The 21,660-nt window shown below is 44.8% G+C and overlaps 1 protein-coding gene across 3 annotated transcripts in view; it reads right to left on the reverse strand.

Moving 5' to 3' along the window:
- Positions 1-21,660, reverse strand: part of ARHGAP26 (Rho GTPase activating protein 26) — a 443,229-nt gene that overhangs the window by 143,635 nt on the left and 277,934 nt on the right. For all 3 annotated transcript variants that reach the window (XM_026659432.1, XM_026659434.1, XM_026659433.1), the window contains exons 12-13: positions 10,385-10,421; positions 109-174 (exon numbers count right to left, since the gene is read on the reverse strand). In XM_026659432.1, coding sequence (XP_026515217.1) covers positions 109-174; positions 10,385-10,421 — 103 coding nt within the window. The remainder of the gene's footprint in view (positions 1-108; positions 175-10,384; positions 10,422-21,660) is intronic.

A 21,660-nucleotide genomic window follows, 5' to 3' on the forward strand; every position in this document is an offset into this window, starting at 1 on the left:
GGTTAATAAATCATTTCTGTGCACAAAAAGAGAAGGTAAGCACAGACCATGCTAAAAACAGATGCAAGACCTTCCCTAAAAACAAGGCCATCTGGTGAACTACTATACCTCTTGTTTCGACAGCATTTATGCATTTCCTGATAATGCTGAATCCGATATTATCCAACTGGGCAGCTGAAAGGAGAGAAAAAAATTGATTAAACACCTAGCAATGGGGATGATTTCACCATGAGCACTCCATTCATCCAGCAGAATCATCTCCGAGATTGAAATAGATATTGTATTGTTTTTTAAAAAATAATTTGGGGGGATAAATTTGGTGTCCACGAAAGAGAGAGACTAACACACTAGTTTTCTTCAGGAACAACGCAGGCAAGTACATGACACTGCTCATACATCTCATTTCAAACCCCCATGCTGTTCCAATCCTGGGCCTATCCACAGCTTTGCCAATGCACTTCACTCTTGACCTGCAGTACCCCTCTAATTCTAGTACCAGGTCCCTGCAGCGATGCAGGTTTGTGCGTGTTCATTGCATTCATTCAGGACCAGGATGCTATCTCCTGTATGGGACTCTGGCTGGGAGGTCTGTCAGTCTCTCTCGTTTGCCACAAGCCACATTATTTCAGATGACCAGTCTCTAAACATTCCACAAGTCCCCTACTTCACCTCCTACATCAGTGATTTCCTTCCTAATCTCCAACCAGCTGAAACATGATCGCTGTTGCTGGAGGGGTTGACTTTACCTTGAGGGTTTCCTCCTGTGTCAGACTTCTGTCTGCCTAGATATGTGGGGGGGACTGAATTTCATGTTTTGCTTGTTTGTTTTTTTTAATTGTATGATAAGTTGATGCATTTTGATTGATGCCCTACAAAATGTGCTAAATAAGCAACTGGGGAAGGAAGAAAGGTGACCAAGGGGAGACTGGAAGGAAACAACTGGAAGAGGTTGGAGGACAAAAATAGGAGTGGGGATGAAGGGAGAATGGAAGGAGGACGTAAAATGGGAGGTGAAGGAACGTAGTAATGAGTGTTACCCAGTGAAGAGAGACTGGAGGAATGGAGTCCTTCGGCAATGGAAGAAGGGAACAGATGATGGGGGTATGTATATGAATTGCTGGCTGAAACAACGAAGGGTTCGAAACTCTTTAAAGCAATGTTTTCCAAACTGCACCCCATGGCCCACTGTGGTTGGTAGAAGTCACGTGGTGCTGAGAGATTATATTTAGAATAAAAGTAGACTTTGCCCAAAGAGGACAAAACACCTATCACCTTAAAGACACTACATAATACTTCCCTAATACGGTAAGCAAGCGTTGTGAGTTGACCTAGGGAGGAGAATGGTTCAAGCAATCACAAAGAGGCAGAGATGTTTCTACAAGACACAATCTATTGAGATGTGGCCCACACTATAAAAAAAGTTTGAGAACCCGTGACATAAATCAACAGGAGAGATCTTGCAGTGTGAATGGCTGGTTCTCCTTCACTGTCCAGGAGTGAACACAGCCAACTGTAGTCATGACTGACCCACGCAGGATTCCAACCTTAGACAAAAACTAACCCATTCCCCTGAGGAGCCACCTGGCATCATAGGGGCATTATATTATTCAAGTAAACGCTTTTGAGTCCCAGGCTGTAAAATGCCCAAGTAAAAAGGTTTTTCCTTTGTGAATCGCACACGATACAACAGATTTCCCTCCTTCCTTTGCAGATTTGCACAGTGGAAGCAGAGCCCTTTCTTCTATTAGCGTTAATGAAATATTTATTCTGTGCAAATTAGGATGTCCTGAAGGGATCCAACTCTTGAGCCTGAGAATAAGATCTAAAAATTTCATACTAATGGAATATAACACTCAATTAACTCATGCTGTTGCAGTATTTCAAATTTAATTTAAACAAGTTACTAATACTTGTACCCAAATGCCTGCCGGGATCCTGAGGGAATATTTATCCCTTAGTCAGCTCTCGATCAGTACATGGGGCACACTGCCTGCAGTCAGCTATTTGTCAAGGAAAATTACTTCTTTTATTTGCAAAGATTTGAGAAATATGCAGAAACCACACTGAAAGTGCATTCAAGAGCATGAAGAACTTTATGCACCATCTACAAGTTCCATTACGTAGGAAGCATGATCTAGTGTTTACAGCAATGAGAAGAAGTCAGGAGAAATGGGATTTATTCCCAACTCTACACAGATTTTGGACAAGTCATTTAATCTCTCTGTGCCTCAGTTTTCCCATCTGTGAAATGGACGATAGAATACTTCCCAACAGTGCCTCACAGAAGCGTTGTGAAACTGAATTCATTAATATTTTTAAGCAATTTATGGTCTTTGGATGCAGGAAGCTACAGCGCAGAGAAAAGTATTATTTACAAAACAGCTGATTTTATTTCGTCCTACAGAAAAAACATCAAATTTCAAAGACACAAAACAGAACTATTTCTGGGGTCCAATAGAAAAGTTTCAGAGTCCAGGAACCATGGCGGTTCACAACATGAGCAGTGCAATATTTTGCCTTTACCCCTCCCCTGACATTTCCTAATTTAAAAGCACATCGAACACACAGCCGATTCACAACAATGGGACAGTTTGTTGGTTGTCCGTAACCTGCAAGGTGCAGCCCCCTTACTAGTCAATTTTACCCGTCACCCCAAGTCATCTGCTCATTTGTTTTTAAAGTTCTGTGTTGATACCATTACTAACATGATGAATGGCAAGAGAGACAGAGACAATACAACTTCTCTAAATTTATTTTTCTGGGAAAACCTGCTGAGCCAACACACACACATTAAAGAATGCTCACATTACAGGACGTGCATAATGGCTATGAAGTTTTATAGGTCTTGCTAACTGCTTCATGCGTCCTTTAACAGCCCAACTATTCCGCAGGAACAGACACAACGGACTCTCTGGGGTACTGTGTTTTAGTTTAGGTTTAAAATAGAACAAATCAAAACAGATCAAAGCTATTAGGTCCACTTCAGACCTCTTCTGCCACGCTACTCCACAAACCTTGGGTACTCAATATAGAATAAACCGGATATAGCAGGCCCACTACTACTTTGACAGTCTTTAACATCAGCAAATTATTAAAAAAAAAAAAAAACAGTTCCAGCAAAACCAGAGTGCCTGCCTAGTGATTTTGAGTGCCTTGGATTTCAGGTGCTGAATACTGCAAAAGGGGCCTGATTTTCAGAAGGGTCTCCCAAAATTACTGGTCAAAATTTAGGTCGGAATGTTTTTTGCCATCAGTATGGCCTACCCTGGATTCTCCCCATCCCCTCCAGATGCTACCTTTCCCCGCTCCCCTGCAGCTTTAGTTAAGTTCCTTCCATGTTTGATACTGAGAACGTGAAGGTTACAAATGGGCATTCTCTCTCCCCCGCCCCGCCCCGCAATTTATTTCCACAGCTGGAGATTCATCGTGAGCCCACTGCACCACTCAGTCCTGACTGAGTTACCACTAAAGGGATCGTAGCAAGACCTTTCAGCAGTGTTTGCCAAGACAGAGTGAGGAAGCAGGAGCAATCCTTCCAGATGAAAGTGACAGAGCATAATCCTCCCCAAGCGGTTGAGTCAGCTCTTTGGACTCCTTGGTGAGCTCTGGATCAGGAAAGGTCAGGGATTTATTTGCAATCTTCGTATCCTTATGCTCTCCAGAAATAGCTAATTAAATAAATATCCAGGCAGCCTTATTTATCCTTTAATTTGACTTTTAATGAGCACCATAAAAAGCTTGATTTCCACTCTCCCTCACAGAAGCTTCTTTTTATCTCTCTTGTTTACTCACTGACTTAGCTCAGAGATGACAGATCATAGCTGCATCTGGAACTACTAATGCCGTGATCCTTAACACCCACGCCATTCTCCCTAGGCAGCTCCGCGATCTGCAGCACGAGGCTTCAGCTAGATTTCCCCCCAAGTCAGCAGTCCATTCCCCCATTTAGATTCTGCTTGCTAACATCTGATGGCTTGGGAGTGGTGGTGGAATGCATGCGTGTGACTTAGGGCTTGTCTAAACTACCGGTCGACGGGCAGCGATCGATCCAGCGGGGGTCGATTTATCATGTCTAGTATAGACAGGATAAATTGGCCGCCGATTGCTCTAGCCTCGATTCCAGTACCCCACCTCAACGAGAAGTGCAAAGGGAATCGATGGGAGAGCGTCTCCCGTCGACACACCACAGTGAGACACCGGGGTGAGTAGATCTAAGTATGACGACTTCAGCTGCATTATTCATGTAGCTGAAGTTGCATAACTTAGATCGATCCCCCCCATAGTGTAGATCAGCCGTCAGTCTGTTGCATTTTGAGCTAGCACAGTGAGCTGTGGACAGGAGTTGGAGGCTAATGGCAGCAGAGAGTGTGATCCCTCCCATCTGCCTTGGATACACATGGTGGCCAGCATGCCTCAATTCTCTATAATAAGGGGTGTTCCTCATCCCCATCCTATAGTCTCTCACTCATATTGTTATTTATTTCCATTAGAAGTGCAGAATTGCAAAGATGAAGGGTAACTGTCATTTACCAATAGAAACCGAGCTTCCGCTCTAATTATTCGTTCATTTTGAGCCTCTTATCTTGCGACTGGGCAGTGGCAGGTTGAGAGATACGGTACGTGGAACCAAATTTCAGGGGATGCAGCTTGCCTCGGTGTTTCCCTATGCCTCACTTCAGTGGATGGATGTGGGTCGAGCATACACAGTCACACACAAACAGTGTAAGAATTTCAATGCACAACTGACCAGAGTATCAATCCAAGATAGTATTCATGCTATAATCTGGCATAGAGATATTTTAATCAACATTTGACAAGCACCACCATTATTCCAGCTTTTTTGCTAACTAAATACAAGCTACTTATCCTGTCTTATGCAACATCTTGAACCACCCTAGTTGGGCCCGTCTCATCTTGAATTTTTGCCATGTACATTATTTCTATTTAATCCCTTAATTCCATCGTTCGATGCTGACTCTGCAACTACCTGAGCATAGGGGAAGGGGGGAAATCAGCCTCAGGCTGATCTTGCTGAATCCAGACTTACAAATGTCACACCACACCAGCGACACAAGATCAAACAGACTCCTCTGCAGACTACGTTATACAGCTTTGTGTTTTATAGCAGAACAAAACAAAAACTATCTCAAAGAGTTTTACGGAATTAAACACGAACGGAGGGAGAGAACTCAAGAAATGGAGACCAGGAAAAATGAGGTTTTTGTTTGTGATTTAAAAGCTGAAGAATTGATGAGATGCCAAGATGACAGGGAAGAGGAACTGCAGAGCAGAAGGCTCTTGTATTGAACACAGTCTCAGAGAAGCTGGATGAAGGACAGAGATCAGGCCAGGGTGGGATAAGTGAAAGGTGGTTTGTAGCGAGCATAAGGTCTATGAAGAGTTTATAAAACTAAGGTGAACAATTTTGAACCAGATCCTGAAGTGAATGGGGAGCCAGTGGAGTTGGAGGCAGAGGATGTATTCATTCATCTTCTTCCATGTACCAAGTCCAAACGGCCTAGAGTATTTGTTTTCAGAGACTAGAGCAGGGCAAAACAGGACAGGTCTTCTGGATTTTGCTAACCAAGAAATTAAAATACACTTAGTGTTAGAAGTTCACTGAAACTCATCCCTCCACCCCCACATCACCCCTCTCTCAAGTCACTCCCTTTACTCCCTAAGCAGAGCAGGATAAATTACTTTATGGATGCTGGCCCTCTGGCCACTTACTAGCTTATAAAATCCGATGGCTCTGTAAACTAAGAGAGCAGCCAAGAAGCACTCTTCAGTACAACATCCTGGGTCTCAGACCACTGCAAGCAGGGCAATAAAATAGTCTTGTTGGCTCTGGGAGTCAGGCCTTAGACACAGACTCCACAGGAGCAATCAATCACTAAATCAATTTTAACATCTTTGTAGGGAGGTTCCATACCCAGGATCACATGGCAAATAACCTAGCCAATGGCCTAGTCTCTGGTGCTCCCTGTCCCTGGAATCAATTTGAGCAGAGCTGGTCATATGTACAGTTCAATTCATACACACTTTTTAAAGGGTACTAGACCACAGTTGTATGTTTGAACACATGAGCAGCTGCTTTAGTTTGGGTTACCATATGGAAAAAAAACGGTTACCTACCTTTTGTAACTGTTGTTCTTCGAGATGTGTTGCTCATGTCCATTCCATTCTAGGTGTGCGCATGCCCATGCACACAGTTGTCGGAGACTTCTGCCTTAGGGTCAGCTGTAGGGTCAGCTGTGGCACCCCCTTGAGTGCTGCGTTCATGCGTCGGTATATTAGGTGCCGCCGACCCTGCGCTCTCTTAGTTCCTTCCTGCTGGCAACTCCGACAGAGGGGTTGGAGGGTGGGTAATGGAATGGACATGAGCACCACATCTCAAAGAAGAACAGTTACGAAAGGTAGGTAACCAATTTTTCTCATTCGAGTGCTTGCTCATGTCAATTCCATTCTAGGTGACTCACAAGCAGTATCCTCGGAGGTGGGCTCAGAGTTCACAGTTTGGCAGCTTGTGGTACAAAGAAGGCTGTAAAGAACCACCAATGCTCTTGCAATCCGCAAGACAAGGCGTTCCAACCGTCACAGGCAGTAAGAAGGAACTGAGAGTGCGTAGGGTCGGCGGCGCTTAATATACCGACGCATGAGCGCGGCACTCAAGGGGGCGCCACAGCCGACCCTACGGATACCACTAAGGCAAAAGTTTCCAACAACTGTGCACATGGGCGCGCACACACCTAGAATGGAATCAACATGAGCAAGCACGCGAAGAAGAAGAATTGCACAGGCCAACTTAATAATACTTTACTTTTACGTACACACCTTTCACCTGAGGCTCTTGGTGCACTATACAAACACTAAATCTAGTCTGTGAAGTAGGCAAGCAGCATTCTCCTCATTTTGCAGATGTGGCATGGCAAAGGAGAAGATACTGAAAGACAGGCACCTTTGTCCAGGCCTTCCCAATTGATTAAATCCTAGATTCTCAGTTGACTAGTGAAGCTGCAGGCAGCAGAGAAACAAGGTGTTTGATCTCCTTTCGAATGCCTCAACTTAAGCTTTGAAAAGCACCCAGATACCTTGGTGAGAAGGGTCACTAAGGGTATGTCTACACTGCAACTGAAAACCTGGGGCTGGCCTCCATCAGCTGACTCTGGCTCTTGGGGCTCAGGCTAAGATGCTGTTTAACTGTGGTGTAGACATTCAGGCTGGGGCTGGAGCCTGAGCTCTGGGACCCTCTCCCCTTGCAGGGTCCCAGAGCCCAGGCTCCAGCTGGTTCTGCAAAATCTACACTGCAATTAAACAGCCCCTTAGCCTAAGTCAGCTAACACAGGCCAGCCACGGGTGTTTAACTGCAGTGTAGACATACCCTACATGCACTTACTACTGCTGTAACTAGTGACTTTCCCAAAGCTACACAAAGTCCATGGCCAGGAATAGAAGCCAAGAGGAAACAAAGAATCAGCTACGCCACCCTCTTCCCCTTGAGAGTAAAAGTACACTATCCCTACAATGCCACCAGTCCCTACCAGAGCCAGAATGGAGTTCTGGCTAAGACTTGGCCATACTGCCAACCAAATATGGAGTACCATATTTACTCACACTGTCACTGCACTAATGCACTCTGGGAGACATCTCAAGTACAAACGGTGCTACAGACCAAGTTTTAATCTCTCTTCCCGTTAGCAGGGTCAGACACTGGCTTGTGTGGCGCAGAGCCCCAAGCTGTAACCTACGTAGTCCCTGAAGGAATCAGTAAAACCTTGCTTTGTCACTGTGTACCTAAGGAACCAGCTGTTAACATGCCTCCTCTCAACTAATATATTGCAGCTCCAACTCAGTGAATTTAGAGATTGGCTCAGACAATGCAAGCGGCACTAATTGTACCACTCAGAAGCAAGGCTAAGACAAAGTTAGCAGCACTGCATAGCCCACCTACCGGTAGGTATCAAATTACCTGTAATTACACCATCTTGTATCACTCATCACCTCTATAAAAAACCAAAACTGACAGGGATGTAAATCTTGCCTTGGAGAGGGGGGAAAAATTGTGGGGAGAGGAGCGGGGGAGTGGGGCTGAAATCATTTTCCATTTGTCAGCACCAGTGGCTGGCAAGGACAGAAAGGGAAGCCATGCTACCCCAGGCTGCTCAGTCAGCTGAATGTCAGACCTATCAGATGAAGGACCTCGATGTCCAGAAGCAAGTCTGAAATTCCCCATTAGTGTGTATACCCCTTCTCAGATTCAGCAGGGGAAAACATTCTATTTATAAGCCACACACCAGCCGGGATCCCACAGCAACAAAGGCCTATGATCTCATGGGGCTTTCATCTTAGCTACTGGCTGCCTAAAAATGGCAACAGGACTCTCATCCTCCTGCCCTCCACACTCCAGCCCTCCTTTAGCTCACGCCCTTAATAAAGCTGCCAGTGATCTGTTCAAAGAGTTAGACACCAGTGGGAGCTAAGGCAACAGACTGTGTGTAAATAAACTTGCCTCTGATAAGTGGCCCAAATGAATGTAAAGAGTTCAGACTGCCCCTCAAGAGGGCCCCCCAGATTTATTGGGGCATTATGTATGGAGAGCCTAAGCTAGGCATTACAGAGCCAGTGTAGGCTTTGCAAACTCAGTGTGCCTTAAACAAAGGGAATGATGGGGAATTAGAAAAGGCAAGTGACCACAGAAAGCTTCCCAAGGACTTGTGACCTGAACTCTACCACTGCCAAGGTGCAGTGTGTTTTAAAATTGCGATCATTTTGCAACCTGACCATTTACGGGAGGTCACAGGTCCAGGTTAAGGTTTTGACTGATTTTTGTTCTCTTCTCCCTGACAATCGATCTGTGCCTTATTTTGTCCAGCCGTAAAATGGGGATACAAGCACTTTGAGCTCCTCTGAGGCAAGGTGTCATATAAGGACAAAGTATTACTCCTTCGCACAGCCCTTTGTGAACATGAAGCACCATGTCAGGGCTGGGTGTTCATCATTTTGCTTTGCACGGAAGCACAATAAAAATACCAAATGTGATAAAAACCACATGCAGCCAATAACCAGGGTTTAATCCGTGTCAGGAAGAGGGAGGCCGGGGAGTGGAGAGGAGCAAGAGCTGTGAGCAGCTGCAAGAAAAAAAAAGCCCCTACCAAACATTCCCTCACTTAGGCCTGGGGGGGGAGATGGATCTAAGTTATGCAACTTCAGCTATGTGAACAACGTAGCTGAAGTTGACATACTTAGATCGACTTACCCTAGTGTCTTCACCGCAGTGAGTCGACTGCAGCCGCTCCCCCGTCGACCACACCTGCGCCTCTCGCTGCGCCGGAGTACAGGAGTCAACAGGAGAGCGCTCAGGGATTGATTTATCGCGTCCAGACTAGACGCGATAAATCGACCCCCGCTGGATCGATCGCTGCCCGCCAATCAGGCGGGTAGTGTAGACATACCCTTAGTGTCTAAGTAGTATCACAGTGAGTGGTGCTTCCAGGCAAGTGTGAAGACAGGTTCCTGTCCCAGAGAGCTTACAATTGAAATATTTACTTGTTTAAAAATAAAGAGTTGGCTTCAGTGTGCCCAGTAACTTTAGGTGCATTTAAGAGCTTTGAGTAGCTGCAATTTGGAGAATATCTATGCTAGCCCAAACCTATTGAAAATGGTCCAATTAAGCGTTTTGAGACATAGAAAGTGAGAGGTGGGACAAGGTGGAACTGCTCCTCCTAGGAGCAATGGGAGTACTCTTCTGAGTCCAGGACGCATTGATTGTTTGGGCTAAGGGAGATAACAAGTCTTTAAGATCCATCTTTTGGGCTCTTTTTCAGAGATCTGATTAGGCAGGGTCTTCCCAGTGTATCTGTTGGCACTGGCTTGCTCCATAAGACTTTTACACTACACAGTCTGAGTCCTCTTATGGTAAAAAGAAGGCTGGTCTATTGGGTGTCCCATTGGTTGAGTTGGAGAGAAGGAAGGATTGGTGGGTTTTTTGTATTATTATTATTATTAATAATTATCAATAATATTAAACAAAATCATACTTGCTTTTTATAATAATCATTCTCATATATCTAACACTTAATTCCTCAGGGTACTTTACAAACTGATGCAGCTCATCATCATCATCCCAATTTAATGGATGGGGAAATCTGAGCATCATGCTCCAGTGCAGATGAGACAAGAATTACAATCTCACTTCCCAGTCCCTTCTGTCTCATTCAAACTGTTCCATGATTACAGTCAAATATAAGCAACAGACATGGCCACATCGGTAATGACTGCATGCTGTGATGGCGTGCAGGGCAATTCCTATTCGCAGCACCTCCTCCTCACAATGCATCAGTTTTCCCAAGCAACAAGATCTTGCTCTTAAAAAAAAAATACTTACTGCCTTCACTTTGATTGTCTTTGTTCGAGTTGTAGACCTGGAAAACAGAAGGGAAGTCTTTAACCTTTTAGTTATATAAAGATTCCACATGTAGTTACTAGAACAATTATGCTGCATTATTTACAATACAGAAATGCCTAGAGGCCCCAGCAAAGATCATAGCTCCTTGGTGCCGGGTGCTGTACGAAGACATAGTAGGAGACAGTCCCTGCTCACAAGAGTTTACAACCTGAATAGACAAGACCATGAATAGGAGAAAGCTAGAATTATCATTTCCAGTTTACAGGGGGAACCAAGGCATAGTGAAATTAGGCAACCTATCCAAGATGGGGTTGGGGGAGGGATAGCTCAGTGGTTTGAGCATTGGCCTACTAAACCCAGGGTTGTGAGTTCAATCCTTGAGGGAGCCATGTAGGGATCTGGGGCAAAAATCAGTACCTGGTCCTGCTAGTGAAGGCAGGGGGCTGGACTCGATAACTTTTCAGGGTCCGTATATCTCCGTATATAAGATCACACAAGGTCTGTGTCAGAGCCACACACATAGGTCTCAATCCCAGTCCAGTATTTTAACCACAAGACCTTCCCTTCCTCAACAACTCTGTCTTTGGTAACACAGCACCATTAAGTCCTGGTCACTTTCACATCACCAAAGATGCATCCTGATGGGCACAAAAGGGGTGTTTTCAAATCCTGTTAGCTTAACACAGCTAAAATCCCTGTCAAGAGGCAGTCTAGCATGTTTGAAGTTCTGCTGGTTGCCTCTGTTGTCTGTTAGGAGGGAGCCTACAGCCCATTCAGCTAACATATCATGATGGAGGGGCAGCTGGGCCAAATTTAGTGAGTGGTGTTGTGACCTGGCACAGGGGGCACCGGTGCCCACTCAGGACCAAACCTGAGCAGCACTGCAGCTCTGTGCACCAGGTCACAACAAGTGAAGTGCCAGGACAGGCGCCACCATGGCAGGGTGAGTGCAGGGTAGACTCACTCTCCAACCTCCCCTGTGCCCCACCACCACCCCGAGACCTCCTCTCTGCACCAAGCTGGGATGAGGGTTGTGGTGCTGGGGCAGAGAGAGCTGCTATGGGTGGCCTCTGCCCCCTCCGTAGGGCAAGGAGGAAGAGGTGGCAGAGAAGGACGCTGGCCTGTGATTTTGGACTGCGGGTGGGTTGCAAAAAAGAAAAAAGCAAGCAGTTGGTGGGTTGCCTTACTAAAAAGTTTGGGAGCCACTGCAATAGTACACTTCACTCCTCATCATTCACACGAAGCAGATGGGCAACCCTGAGTGTGGCAGAGCCCATTAGAACCAAAAAATGTGTGTGCAGTCTTTGACCCAATGCTGCGAGCTGTGGGTAGAGCTTTCCTCTGGGTGGGAACTAAGCTGTGAAGCTCCTTCGCAAGTGAGACAAGAAGCATTAGGAATTGGTTCAATCACATCCCCAAGCAGGTTGTCATTCCAGTTCTGAACAGCTAAGGAAGGAAAGTTTTCAGGGACCTTCCCCCCACTTGACAGAATACTGACAGCAACATGACAGTCGGCACAGTGTATCTGAGGGAGGTGGGGAGAATGCAGAGGGAACTCCTACCAACCTCATGATGAGAAATTTCCTTTAAAAACTACCCTGGCCTCCCCTGCTACCGACAGATATGATGTATCATCTCAGCGGGCAGGTGTCACACGCAGTACAGTTGTCTTTGGGCCGGGAGGCTGCCTACTTGCTATCAGTGCTCTGATGTGGTTCCTCCACTGCAGTCAGGTTCCTCGGACCAGAGCTCTGAAGAAACCACAAGGCCTGTAAACTAAACTACAGTCTCTCCTTCAAAGTAACAGTAGAGTTTGAAACAAGGCACATGTGTTATTAACCAAACCAAGAATACAATCTTATTGTTTGGTAGCTCCTCTCCCTTTCTTTTCCCTTAGTTTCCTACCATTTCTTGACAAGTATGTCTTAACTTGGACTGCAAATCCCTTGGAAGTAGTGACAGCGGGTCAAATCATTGCCCCATTGAAGTCAATGGCAAAACAGGCACTGACTTCAGTGGGGCCGGGATTGCACCCTTTGTCTTTTGTCTGTAAATCACCATGTGCATTTATTGCAACCGGACAAGCAATCAAGTTTCACGCCTTTAAAGAACAAAAGAAAGGAGGCTGGGGAGCATGCTTGGTCAGAGTCATCTGACAAGAAAACTGACCTGCACTAAGTATTGCTCTCCCGTGTGGCTTCTGGATCTTGGAAGGCTCCCCCTTAGAATAAACACACCTTCAACACATAGCAAATGCCTGATCAATGAGCAAGAGGCTCCTAGGGGCACGTGCAACCAGCTGTTCAGGAGATGGGTCGTTAATCTAGGTTTGATTCGAATAAATGACCCAAGGAGGATGAGCTTTGTAACAGAACTAACAAAGCAAGGAAGGCAGCCCAGCCTACCAAACGTCATACAAGTAAGTGGGTCAGCACGTAGGTATGCAAAACAGTAAAATTGATAACTATGGAGGATGCAAGTCCTTCAGAGGAAACCAATCTCTATTAAATCATTTTCTTGTCTTCTCTCCCCTCCCCTGCTAGAAGGTCAAAGGAAAAAGGCACCCTTTCATTCTTATAGAGAAGCACAGGCTCTTGCTTCCTTGTTGACTTGGGCACCAGCGCTGAGGTCTGTGATGAGTTTTAGTAGAGAGAGAATCAGGACAAGGCAAACTGATGTACACTGAAACTTTAAGTACTGAACCAATGGCTGCAATTAAATACAGATAACCATCTTTAAAAAAATCATTTGTCTTCATGTCATATTGTGCTTTTGCAATATTTTTATTTACACATAGTTAAGCCACTTAAATTGATGAGTCTTTGGGGAACGTCAAAAGAATATCGAGTTATCATTCCTAGAATTCTTCTGCTGGAAACCCATGCCACCGTTATAAGGGCCTTACTGAGAAATCACAGTAGCACTTCTAGGAAACTGATACGTAAATTAATGGAACAACATAAAATTGAGGGACCAGACTGGGGACACTGTGCCTTTTGTGCTAGGATCCAAGCAATTCTGACTATACATTTCTATACAAATATACTTCTTAATCTCTCCCTCTGCGGCACCCCTTACCATAGTATCTAGGCACCACAAACTAACTACAGTACATGATACTTGAAAACTAGAGATTCCTTTGGCATGAGAGAAACTGTTTTAAATATGTACACTAGGGGGGTTACTCGACAGAAAATACAGCTGCAGTAAGCAGAAGTATTGCCCCCAAGGGAGAACGTGCACAGCAAACAAAGTAAAATACGTGAAGACAAGCAGGAAAGTGAACAGAAAAACTAAGACTGATTGTGAAGTGTCTGACTTTCCCCAAAGCACCCCTCCCTCTATCTCCAAAGAATCCACTCTCTCAAGCATCTGTAGGGGGAGGACAAAGCAGAGCTGGAGGTTAACCCCTTGTTCACTGGGGGTCAAGCAGCGGTCTACACCTTGCCTTTGAATCCCATTCAGAGTAGAAATATACTCCATTTTAGTGCACAACATCCACCCAGCTACGTCATGTGACACTGTTCTTTAGGTGCCTTTTTTAAGCTAGAGATAAGTTCCCTTTCATCAAACTGACTGACTCATCCACAGTTCTAGTTTTCACACATATCCGTGGCTGTCCAAATACACATCTCACTGGATCCCACCTAATTCAAGCTACAGAGGGAGTTTTGTTTGCCTGCATATATATATTTTTTTCCAAGTTTGGTCTTACAAGACAAGGGTGATTGGGATTGAAACTAGTTCTGCAAAGAAAGGGAAAAGAAGGGAAGCAGATTTCAGAGACACATTGGGTACGTCTACACTCCAGCTGGGAGCATGCCTCCCAGACTCAAGCGAGCTCGGCTTGAGCTAGGCGGACAGTGCAGCACTGGCAGGGGCTCAGGCTAACTCGGGCCCAGGGTGTAGGGTGAGTCCGAGCTTGGGTGGCTAAGCCTGAGCCACTGCTGGTGCCACAACATCCTCACTGCTATATTTAGCACACTGGCTCAAGCTGAACTAGCATGAGCCTACCCCAGCTGCAGCGTTCACATACCCATATAGTACATTGACGGTACTAACAGCAAAGCATCTGCACAGAGTAAAAAAGGGCATTTGTATTTCAGTTTGTCACGCAGCTATAAAATGATATGCGGCCAATCCTTCATCTCGCTCATTGCGAAAATAAATTCCTCTCTGTGTGTTAATCCTTTAGCCCAATTCTCTAACAATCCTGCTTTCTGCTGATTGCCATTATTGAAATAATTCTGCAAAAAGCCATTATGCTTAAAGGGGAATTCCTTGCGGTTTGATTAGATTCCTCCAGCATTTTGGAATGGGAAGTTTTGGGCCACTTCACTGTTGCAAAACCCCAGGTTTCTCTTCCTAAAAATCCCTGAACCCCACCACAGCAAAAGAGTCCTTTTCCCCAGGGAAAGGGCTTGGAATAGACATGATTCCATTTCAGTTCACATTCAATATGAAAAATCCAGCACCATCCAAAGTATTAAGTGAAATGTTTAGCCTTCTTCCAAGCAGAACAGGCACATCTGCCGGAAGGGCCCAATATTTTTGAAGAGAGATGCTTAGAACATAAGAACATAAGAACGGCCGTACCGGGTCAGACCAAAGGTCCATCTAGCCCAGTATCCTGTCTACCGACAGTGGCCAATGCCAGGTGCCCCAGAGGGAGTGGACCTAACAGGCAATGATCAAGTGATCTCTCTCCTGCCATCCATCTCCATCCTCTGACAAACAGAGGCTAGGGACACCATTCCTTACCCATCCTGGCTAATAGCCATTAATGGACTTTTATCCAGTTCTTTTTTAAACGCTGTTATAGTTCTAGCCTTCACAACCTCCTCAGGTAAGGAGTTCCACAAGTTGACTGTGCGCTGCATGAAGAAGAACTTCCTTGTATTTGTTTTAAACCTGCTGCCTATTAATTTCATTTGGTGACCCCTAATTCTTGTATTATGGGAATAAGTAAATAACTTTTCCTTATCCACTTTCTCCACATCACTCATGATTTTATATACCTCTATCATATCCCCCCTTAGTCTCCTCTTTTCCAAGCTAGGACAAGAGCCAGTTTTCAAGTTTGGAGAGAGTTCTGTTAATGAATTATTCAAAAGGTCCAAACCCTGGGTTCTATTAGCGCCTTAAGGACTATCATCTGTCCCTCTGTCAGAAACGTCAGTGTAGTGCATCCAAAACTCTGCTGGCACGAACTAGTAGAGGTCCCCTTTGGGGTCTTGGCATAGCATCCATTGATCTTGCCCAGATCAGGTTTTAGAGACATGAATATATGAATCTCTTTGAACAAGCTCTGGATAGTTGCACACAAGCCCAGGGCATTAAATCTACCTGTGTAAGTGAAAGTTGGTTACTGGATGGATCTACTATACTTGCATGAAGACTCCAGTTGAGCCAGGTGGTAGTGCAAACCAAATATGTTTTGGGTTTGTGTTAACGCAAGATACCACATCATCATCATCATTTTTTTTTTAAGTCAGATGTCAACTTAGCCTTTAATGTTCAAATACCAAAATGTTATGTTCAATACAGCACAGATGGTAATGTAGATTGTTTTGCCTCCAGTGCTCCTAAGCTAGCCAAGGGCAAACCAGGGGCAGAAGCGCAAAAGATAAATGTGGCAGTTGTCCAGAAGACCGAACCTACATTGCAGCCAGGGCAAAACTAAGAGATATTTGGATAAGTGGTGAAAGTTTAGACTAGACTTGTGTAGATTTTGTTAGACCTATTTATAACCACTTGGTGATAATGTAAGGGAGTCTAAGCAAGTGTAACAAATACCTTCCATTTCAACAGCACTGAAATGAAATGTCCTATTTTAAAAGTACACTTTCTAGCACCCTCTTAACAACTGCTTTTCTTGCTATACTCATTTCTCCTGAGCCCTTCACCATGTGATTAATACCATTTTAAACACCCTCCAGTTTCATCTTTCCATTTAGCCTAAAGCTGCCAGTTAAGAGGCTGGTTATCTGACAGTTTAAAGTTTAAAAGGTTGCAACACTCTGCGATGCTTGTGAGCAACAACTGCCATAGGTTGGACTTGCAGCTATCTGAAGTCTTAGCTCAGCAAGGCACTTCTGCACGTATTTAAGTGTTTGACTAAATCAGTGCACCTGGAGATTGAATGGTCAGATCTCTTGGTGGTCAACTATTGTGCCTGTTTGTGTTTGCAGGATTTAATTATTGTTAGCCCCAAACATCCAAAATCCATGAGTCAGGACTGAAACACATAAGAACCACGAGACTGGCTTAAAAATCATGAGACTTTTAAAAAATAATATTTTGGGGGTTCTTTTTATTTGCCATCCAGTTTCTGAGCCTGTGGCAGAAGTGGGGTTACTCTGTAATAATTTACGAATACCAGACTGTGATGGGGTTATTGGATGTTCACGGTATGAAGAGGTTTGTTCAGCTTAACAGCAGGCTGCTGGAAAAGCAAAAGAAAGCAAGGCAATGGCTCACCTATATACCCACACACAAGGGACGATATAAAACCATTCACTCTGTGGTCTACCTCTGACCTCCTGCTGAGCTCATCAGATGAGATTGCCAAGGGGGTCCATGCTCATGAATTGAGAGAATGGAGAACTTTGATCAGAAGAGGGCAGCTGCTGAAGAGAGTTATGGAAAAAAAGCCTCACACACAGTGCATAGGTTGGGGTGACCGGGGAAGTGAGGCTGGCTTGGGGTCTCTATGAAAGGATGGAGTGATTCTAAATAAGATAGGAATGCATAAAGACCTTTTATTGTTTTAAAATCCTTTTTCTCTTATGTTATGCTTTATTTCTACTGTTAAGATTCAACAACACTTTGGTTTAAGAAGTAGACCATGTCTAGTCACGCTATTGGTCACAGACTCCCAAAGGGAAGAACTACAGGTACCAAACCCCGGAAAAAGCATAGTCAATACACACAATAGTGTATCCAGTGTTCAGGGTCTGGTCTAAGAGGGAGAATCACATGATTCCACCCCACAAAAGTGAAAGGCATGAGGCCAGAACCCTGTCGGGGTGCACTCAGAGGGGACAGTGGTTCAGCTAGCCCAGTAACGATGATCAGAGGTGCCGTCCTGCCTGGCCCTTGAGCTCCTGGCCAGGGAGGCTAGCCCCCGGCCCCTCCCCTGCTGTCCCCCCATCCCCACAGCCACGCCGCTGCGCGGGCAGGGCTCTGGGCAGCGGGGTTGCACGCTCCTGCTGAGCAGCGCGGCATCATGTCTGGCTCTGGTCGGGCGGCATGGCTGTCAGACATGCTGCTCTGAGCGGCATGGTAAGGGAGCTGGGGCTGGAGGGTTGGATAAGGGGTGGGGGGTCCCGAGGGGAAGTGAGGGGACAGGGAGCAGGGGACAGTTGGATGGGGCGGAGGTTCTGGGGGGCGGTCAGGGAACGGGGGGGTTGGATAAGCGTGGGAGTCCCGGGGGAGCCTGTCAGGGGGCGGGGGTCTGGATAGAGGTCAGGGGACGGGGAACAGGGGGGTTGGATAGGCGTGGAGTCCTGGGGGGCCTGTCAAGAGGCGGGGGTGTGGATAGGGGTGAGAGCAGTCAGGGGACAGGGAAATGGGGGGATTGGATGGGGGTGGGGTCCCGGGGGCGGTTAGGGGCAGGGGATCCCGAGAGGGGGTGGTCAGAGGACAAGGAGCAGGGGGTGTTGGATGGGTCGGGAGTTCTGAGGGGAGCAGTCAGGGGGCGGGAAGTGGGAGAGACGGATGGGGGAGGGGCCAGGCTGTTTGGGGAGGCACAGCCTTCCCTACCCGGCCCTCCATATAGTTTTGCAACCCCAATGTGGCCCTCGGGCCAAAAAGTTTGCCCACCCCTGTTTTAGATTATACTCAAGTCACATTTTGAAGCTTTTCTCGGCAAAAAGGAGGGATAGAAACTTGCTTTTCTTTTTTAAAATCACATAATTCACAAAGTAGGGCTTTAAGGGAAAACACCATGAAACACAAGATTTGTGATAAAGTCCTTCGAGTTGGTAACACTGGGGTTTGTCCAGCATGAAGGGCCAATTTCAAAAATCATTCCCAAGAGTCTAAATTTACAATTTTACAAATTCAACAAGATTTAGACCTGACTGGCTGTGTATTAGATGTACTGGTGTTGAAATGGATATTGAAATTGACCCAACTGCTGTCCTAGTGAAATTTTTGAGATTCTCTCTCTTCTGTATACTAGCTGGAAATAAATAGATTTGCATGTTAACAGGACAGAATAACTATACGTATAACTATTCAAGCATATTGCAAATACTTCTGAGTTACCTTCTCTATTGTTAAAATACCCTAGCTAAATATCTGATAGTTTTAACTCAGAAAAGTTCTTCAAGGTAATCACTTCATGAAAAATAAAATAAAACAAATCAAAACACAGATAGGAATAAGAAACTACTAGCCATCTTTGTTTATACTCCTCACTTTCCACTACTGTCCACTTCCACAAGCTACAAAGTTTGGCAAAGAAAATATGTGCTTTTGGGCTAAGAATCTGTGCTCCATATCTCATCCTGTGGAACAGGTTTAGTTGGTGAAGCTATAACTCTTGAACCAGAGGTTAATGAATAACCTACAGGCAAATCACTAACAAACAGCACTGCAGTCACAATGCTATAATGTCCTCCTAATTATTCCCATCTGATTGTATTTCAATATCCAAGAGAGTCTTCACTAGGAATTTCAGAGCTGGTGTTAATAAAAGGGTGGAAAACCACTGTACATTGTTAATAGGCAAATCCAAAATCCAGTGTAACTGTATTTCTCACCTTGATTTCTGGAAACAAACCTCTTTATCAAGATTATATATTTAGGCCAAAATTTTCAAACTTTGGTGCCTTAAAGCTAGGGCCCCAAATCCATATTTTAGTAGCTAATTATCAGAGTCCCAGGCTGTCAGAAGTGCTGAGCAAACCATGCTCACATTCAATTTAATGGAATCTGCATCTGCTAAGCTCCTCTGAAAATGTGGTAATTTTTATTTAGATGCCTAAATAAGAACTTTGGGGCCAAGATGTGAAACTTTTGGGCCTCATTTACAAATGAATCTTTTAAATTTTTTGTGCATATTACAGATGCAACTAACAATTCCAAATTTAAGTGCACATAAAGTAAACTTAAAATCCCTCTATTTCACATTTTAATTTGGAGACTAAATTCAATCATTAATTCAATATTTAACACGACTCTTGAGAGGACAATTGAATTTTCCATAGTATGTGTTTGGTACAATATTTTGCTAACTTTTGTAGAAGAAACACTTTAATATGCACACATTAATAAGCCTGGGAAATTCACACACTCATACTTCATCTTTGAGTTAAGGTAGGTAGACTGTTTATTGGTAGGATATGCACGCTAAAAAAAGCAAGTTTCCACTACTTCCCTTCCATCACTCCATGGATCTGTACCTCCCCCCTCGATTTGACCAATCAGTAGGCAGCCTACACTGACCATATATGTATTACCTTGAATGGTCCCTTACAATATGTGCTAACTACTTATGCTAAACAATGTGTTCCACCTTACATTTTGCTGTGACATTACCTGAAGAGGAGCTCTTTGTGGCTGGAAAACTTGTCTCTCTCACCAATAGAAGTTCGAATAAACGACATTACCTCACCTAGGTGGTCTCTCAGATATATGTAAAATACATCAGCACATACTGGGATTTCAGGTCTGTAATTTCTACGTAAAAATTAATACCAAACTTAGAACTAAATAAATCATGTGCACTTTCCCAAGCATTGCAGGAAAATAGATCTTGCAGCCACCATTTGCAATCGGATATATACCCCACTCGCATGCTGATTGAGAACAGAGCACAGAACCACTTATAATCTAATTTATGAAAACCACTTCAACCCTAAACACATGAACATGCAACCAAATAAATATGGTTGGAATTCAACAGAATTTGTGCAGGGTGAAGGTGGCAACTTGTGGGCTGCACATGCTAAAAAGAGAAGTAAATAGAGGCTGAGAAGAGGAACTTGTGAGAGAAAGCATTCAGTGACTTAACCGCTTATTTCCTTGTTTTATGGTTCATGCTGGTGGGTTATGAAGTCTCGCACCTTCCACTCTGAGTTCACTAAATGTTTTTGTTATAACATTACACACACACCTATATACGTATCTATTTTATATGCACCATTGTTGTTTTAGGGCTTGAAGGTTAGAGGCCTGTCTGCATATCCTAGAATGTATCAGATAAAGTTTGAATGGGTCAAGTTTTGGCACTCTTGATTGTGCCTAAATGGAGGAGAGATCTAGAAGATAGAATACTATGATCTGAGAGATGGGAAACAACAGTGATTTCTGCAAACACCTATATGTGCATCTCAGGCATTCTTACTTAAAGATAAGGTGTGTGGGAAATCATCTTTGTGGGCACACTTGACACAGCTGCACTTGGCTCACAGCAATCTGAGAAGGAAAAGACCAATTCAATCATCAAGTCAATCCCCTGTAATCAGGGGCGGCTCCAGGCACCAGCTGAGCAAGCAAGTGCTTGGGGCGGCCAACGGGAAGGGGCGGCACGTCGGGCTCTTCGGCGGCAATTCGGCGGAGGGTCCCTGTCCCTCTCGGAAGGAAGGACCTGCCGCTGAATTGCCGCCTAAGAAGAAAGCGGCACGGTGGAGCTGCCGCCGATCGCAGCTTTTTTTTTTTTTCCTCGCCACTTGGGGCGGCAAAAACCCTGGAGCTGGCCCTGCCTGTAATGAAGGATTTTTTCTTGCAGTCAAGACCTACCCTTCTACCCAGACTTTCTGTTTAGACTACGGCATGCTGACAAGGGGGCAGGCCCTGCCAGATTCTCTCAGCTTTCAAGAAGGAGCCTAGTGTTTTTAATGCAGTGAGCAATAGAAGGAAATGCTGCAACATTGTGCAATTTCCTTGTGAGTCACGTTTAGAAATCCTCAAAACAACCTTCAACGAGTTCCTCAACTTTCAACTCGGGAGACGAACAGGCGAAAATAAATACATCAATAGAAAGCATGACCTTCCCCCAAACAGGTAGTCTAGCTAGCAGGTCAGCTATTTGTAGGCAGGTTGCTAGGGGTGGGCCAGAGGGAGTAAGCTGAAGTTTTACTTGAATGTGTTTGAGCCCTTTATGGAACGAAGAACGAAAAGATACATTAGGCGTGAACTTCTGAAATTCATATCTGAATGTGACAGTTTGGGGAATCTAAGTACAATTTATATATGAAATCACTGCATCGCTGGATGCCTCAGTGGGTATAAATCCACCATCTGCT

The sequence above is a fragment of the Terrapene carolina genome, unplaced genomic scaffold (genome assembly GCF_002925995.2).
Source record: "Terrapene carolina triunguis isolate 2854851 unplaced genomic scaffold, T_m_triunguis-2.0 Scaffold629, whole genome shotgun sequence".
Lineage (NCBI taxonomy): Eukaryota > Metazoa > Chordata > Testudines > Emydidae > Terrapene > Terrapene triunguis.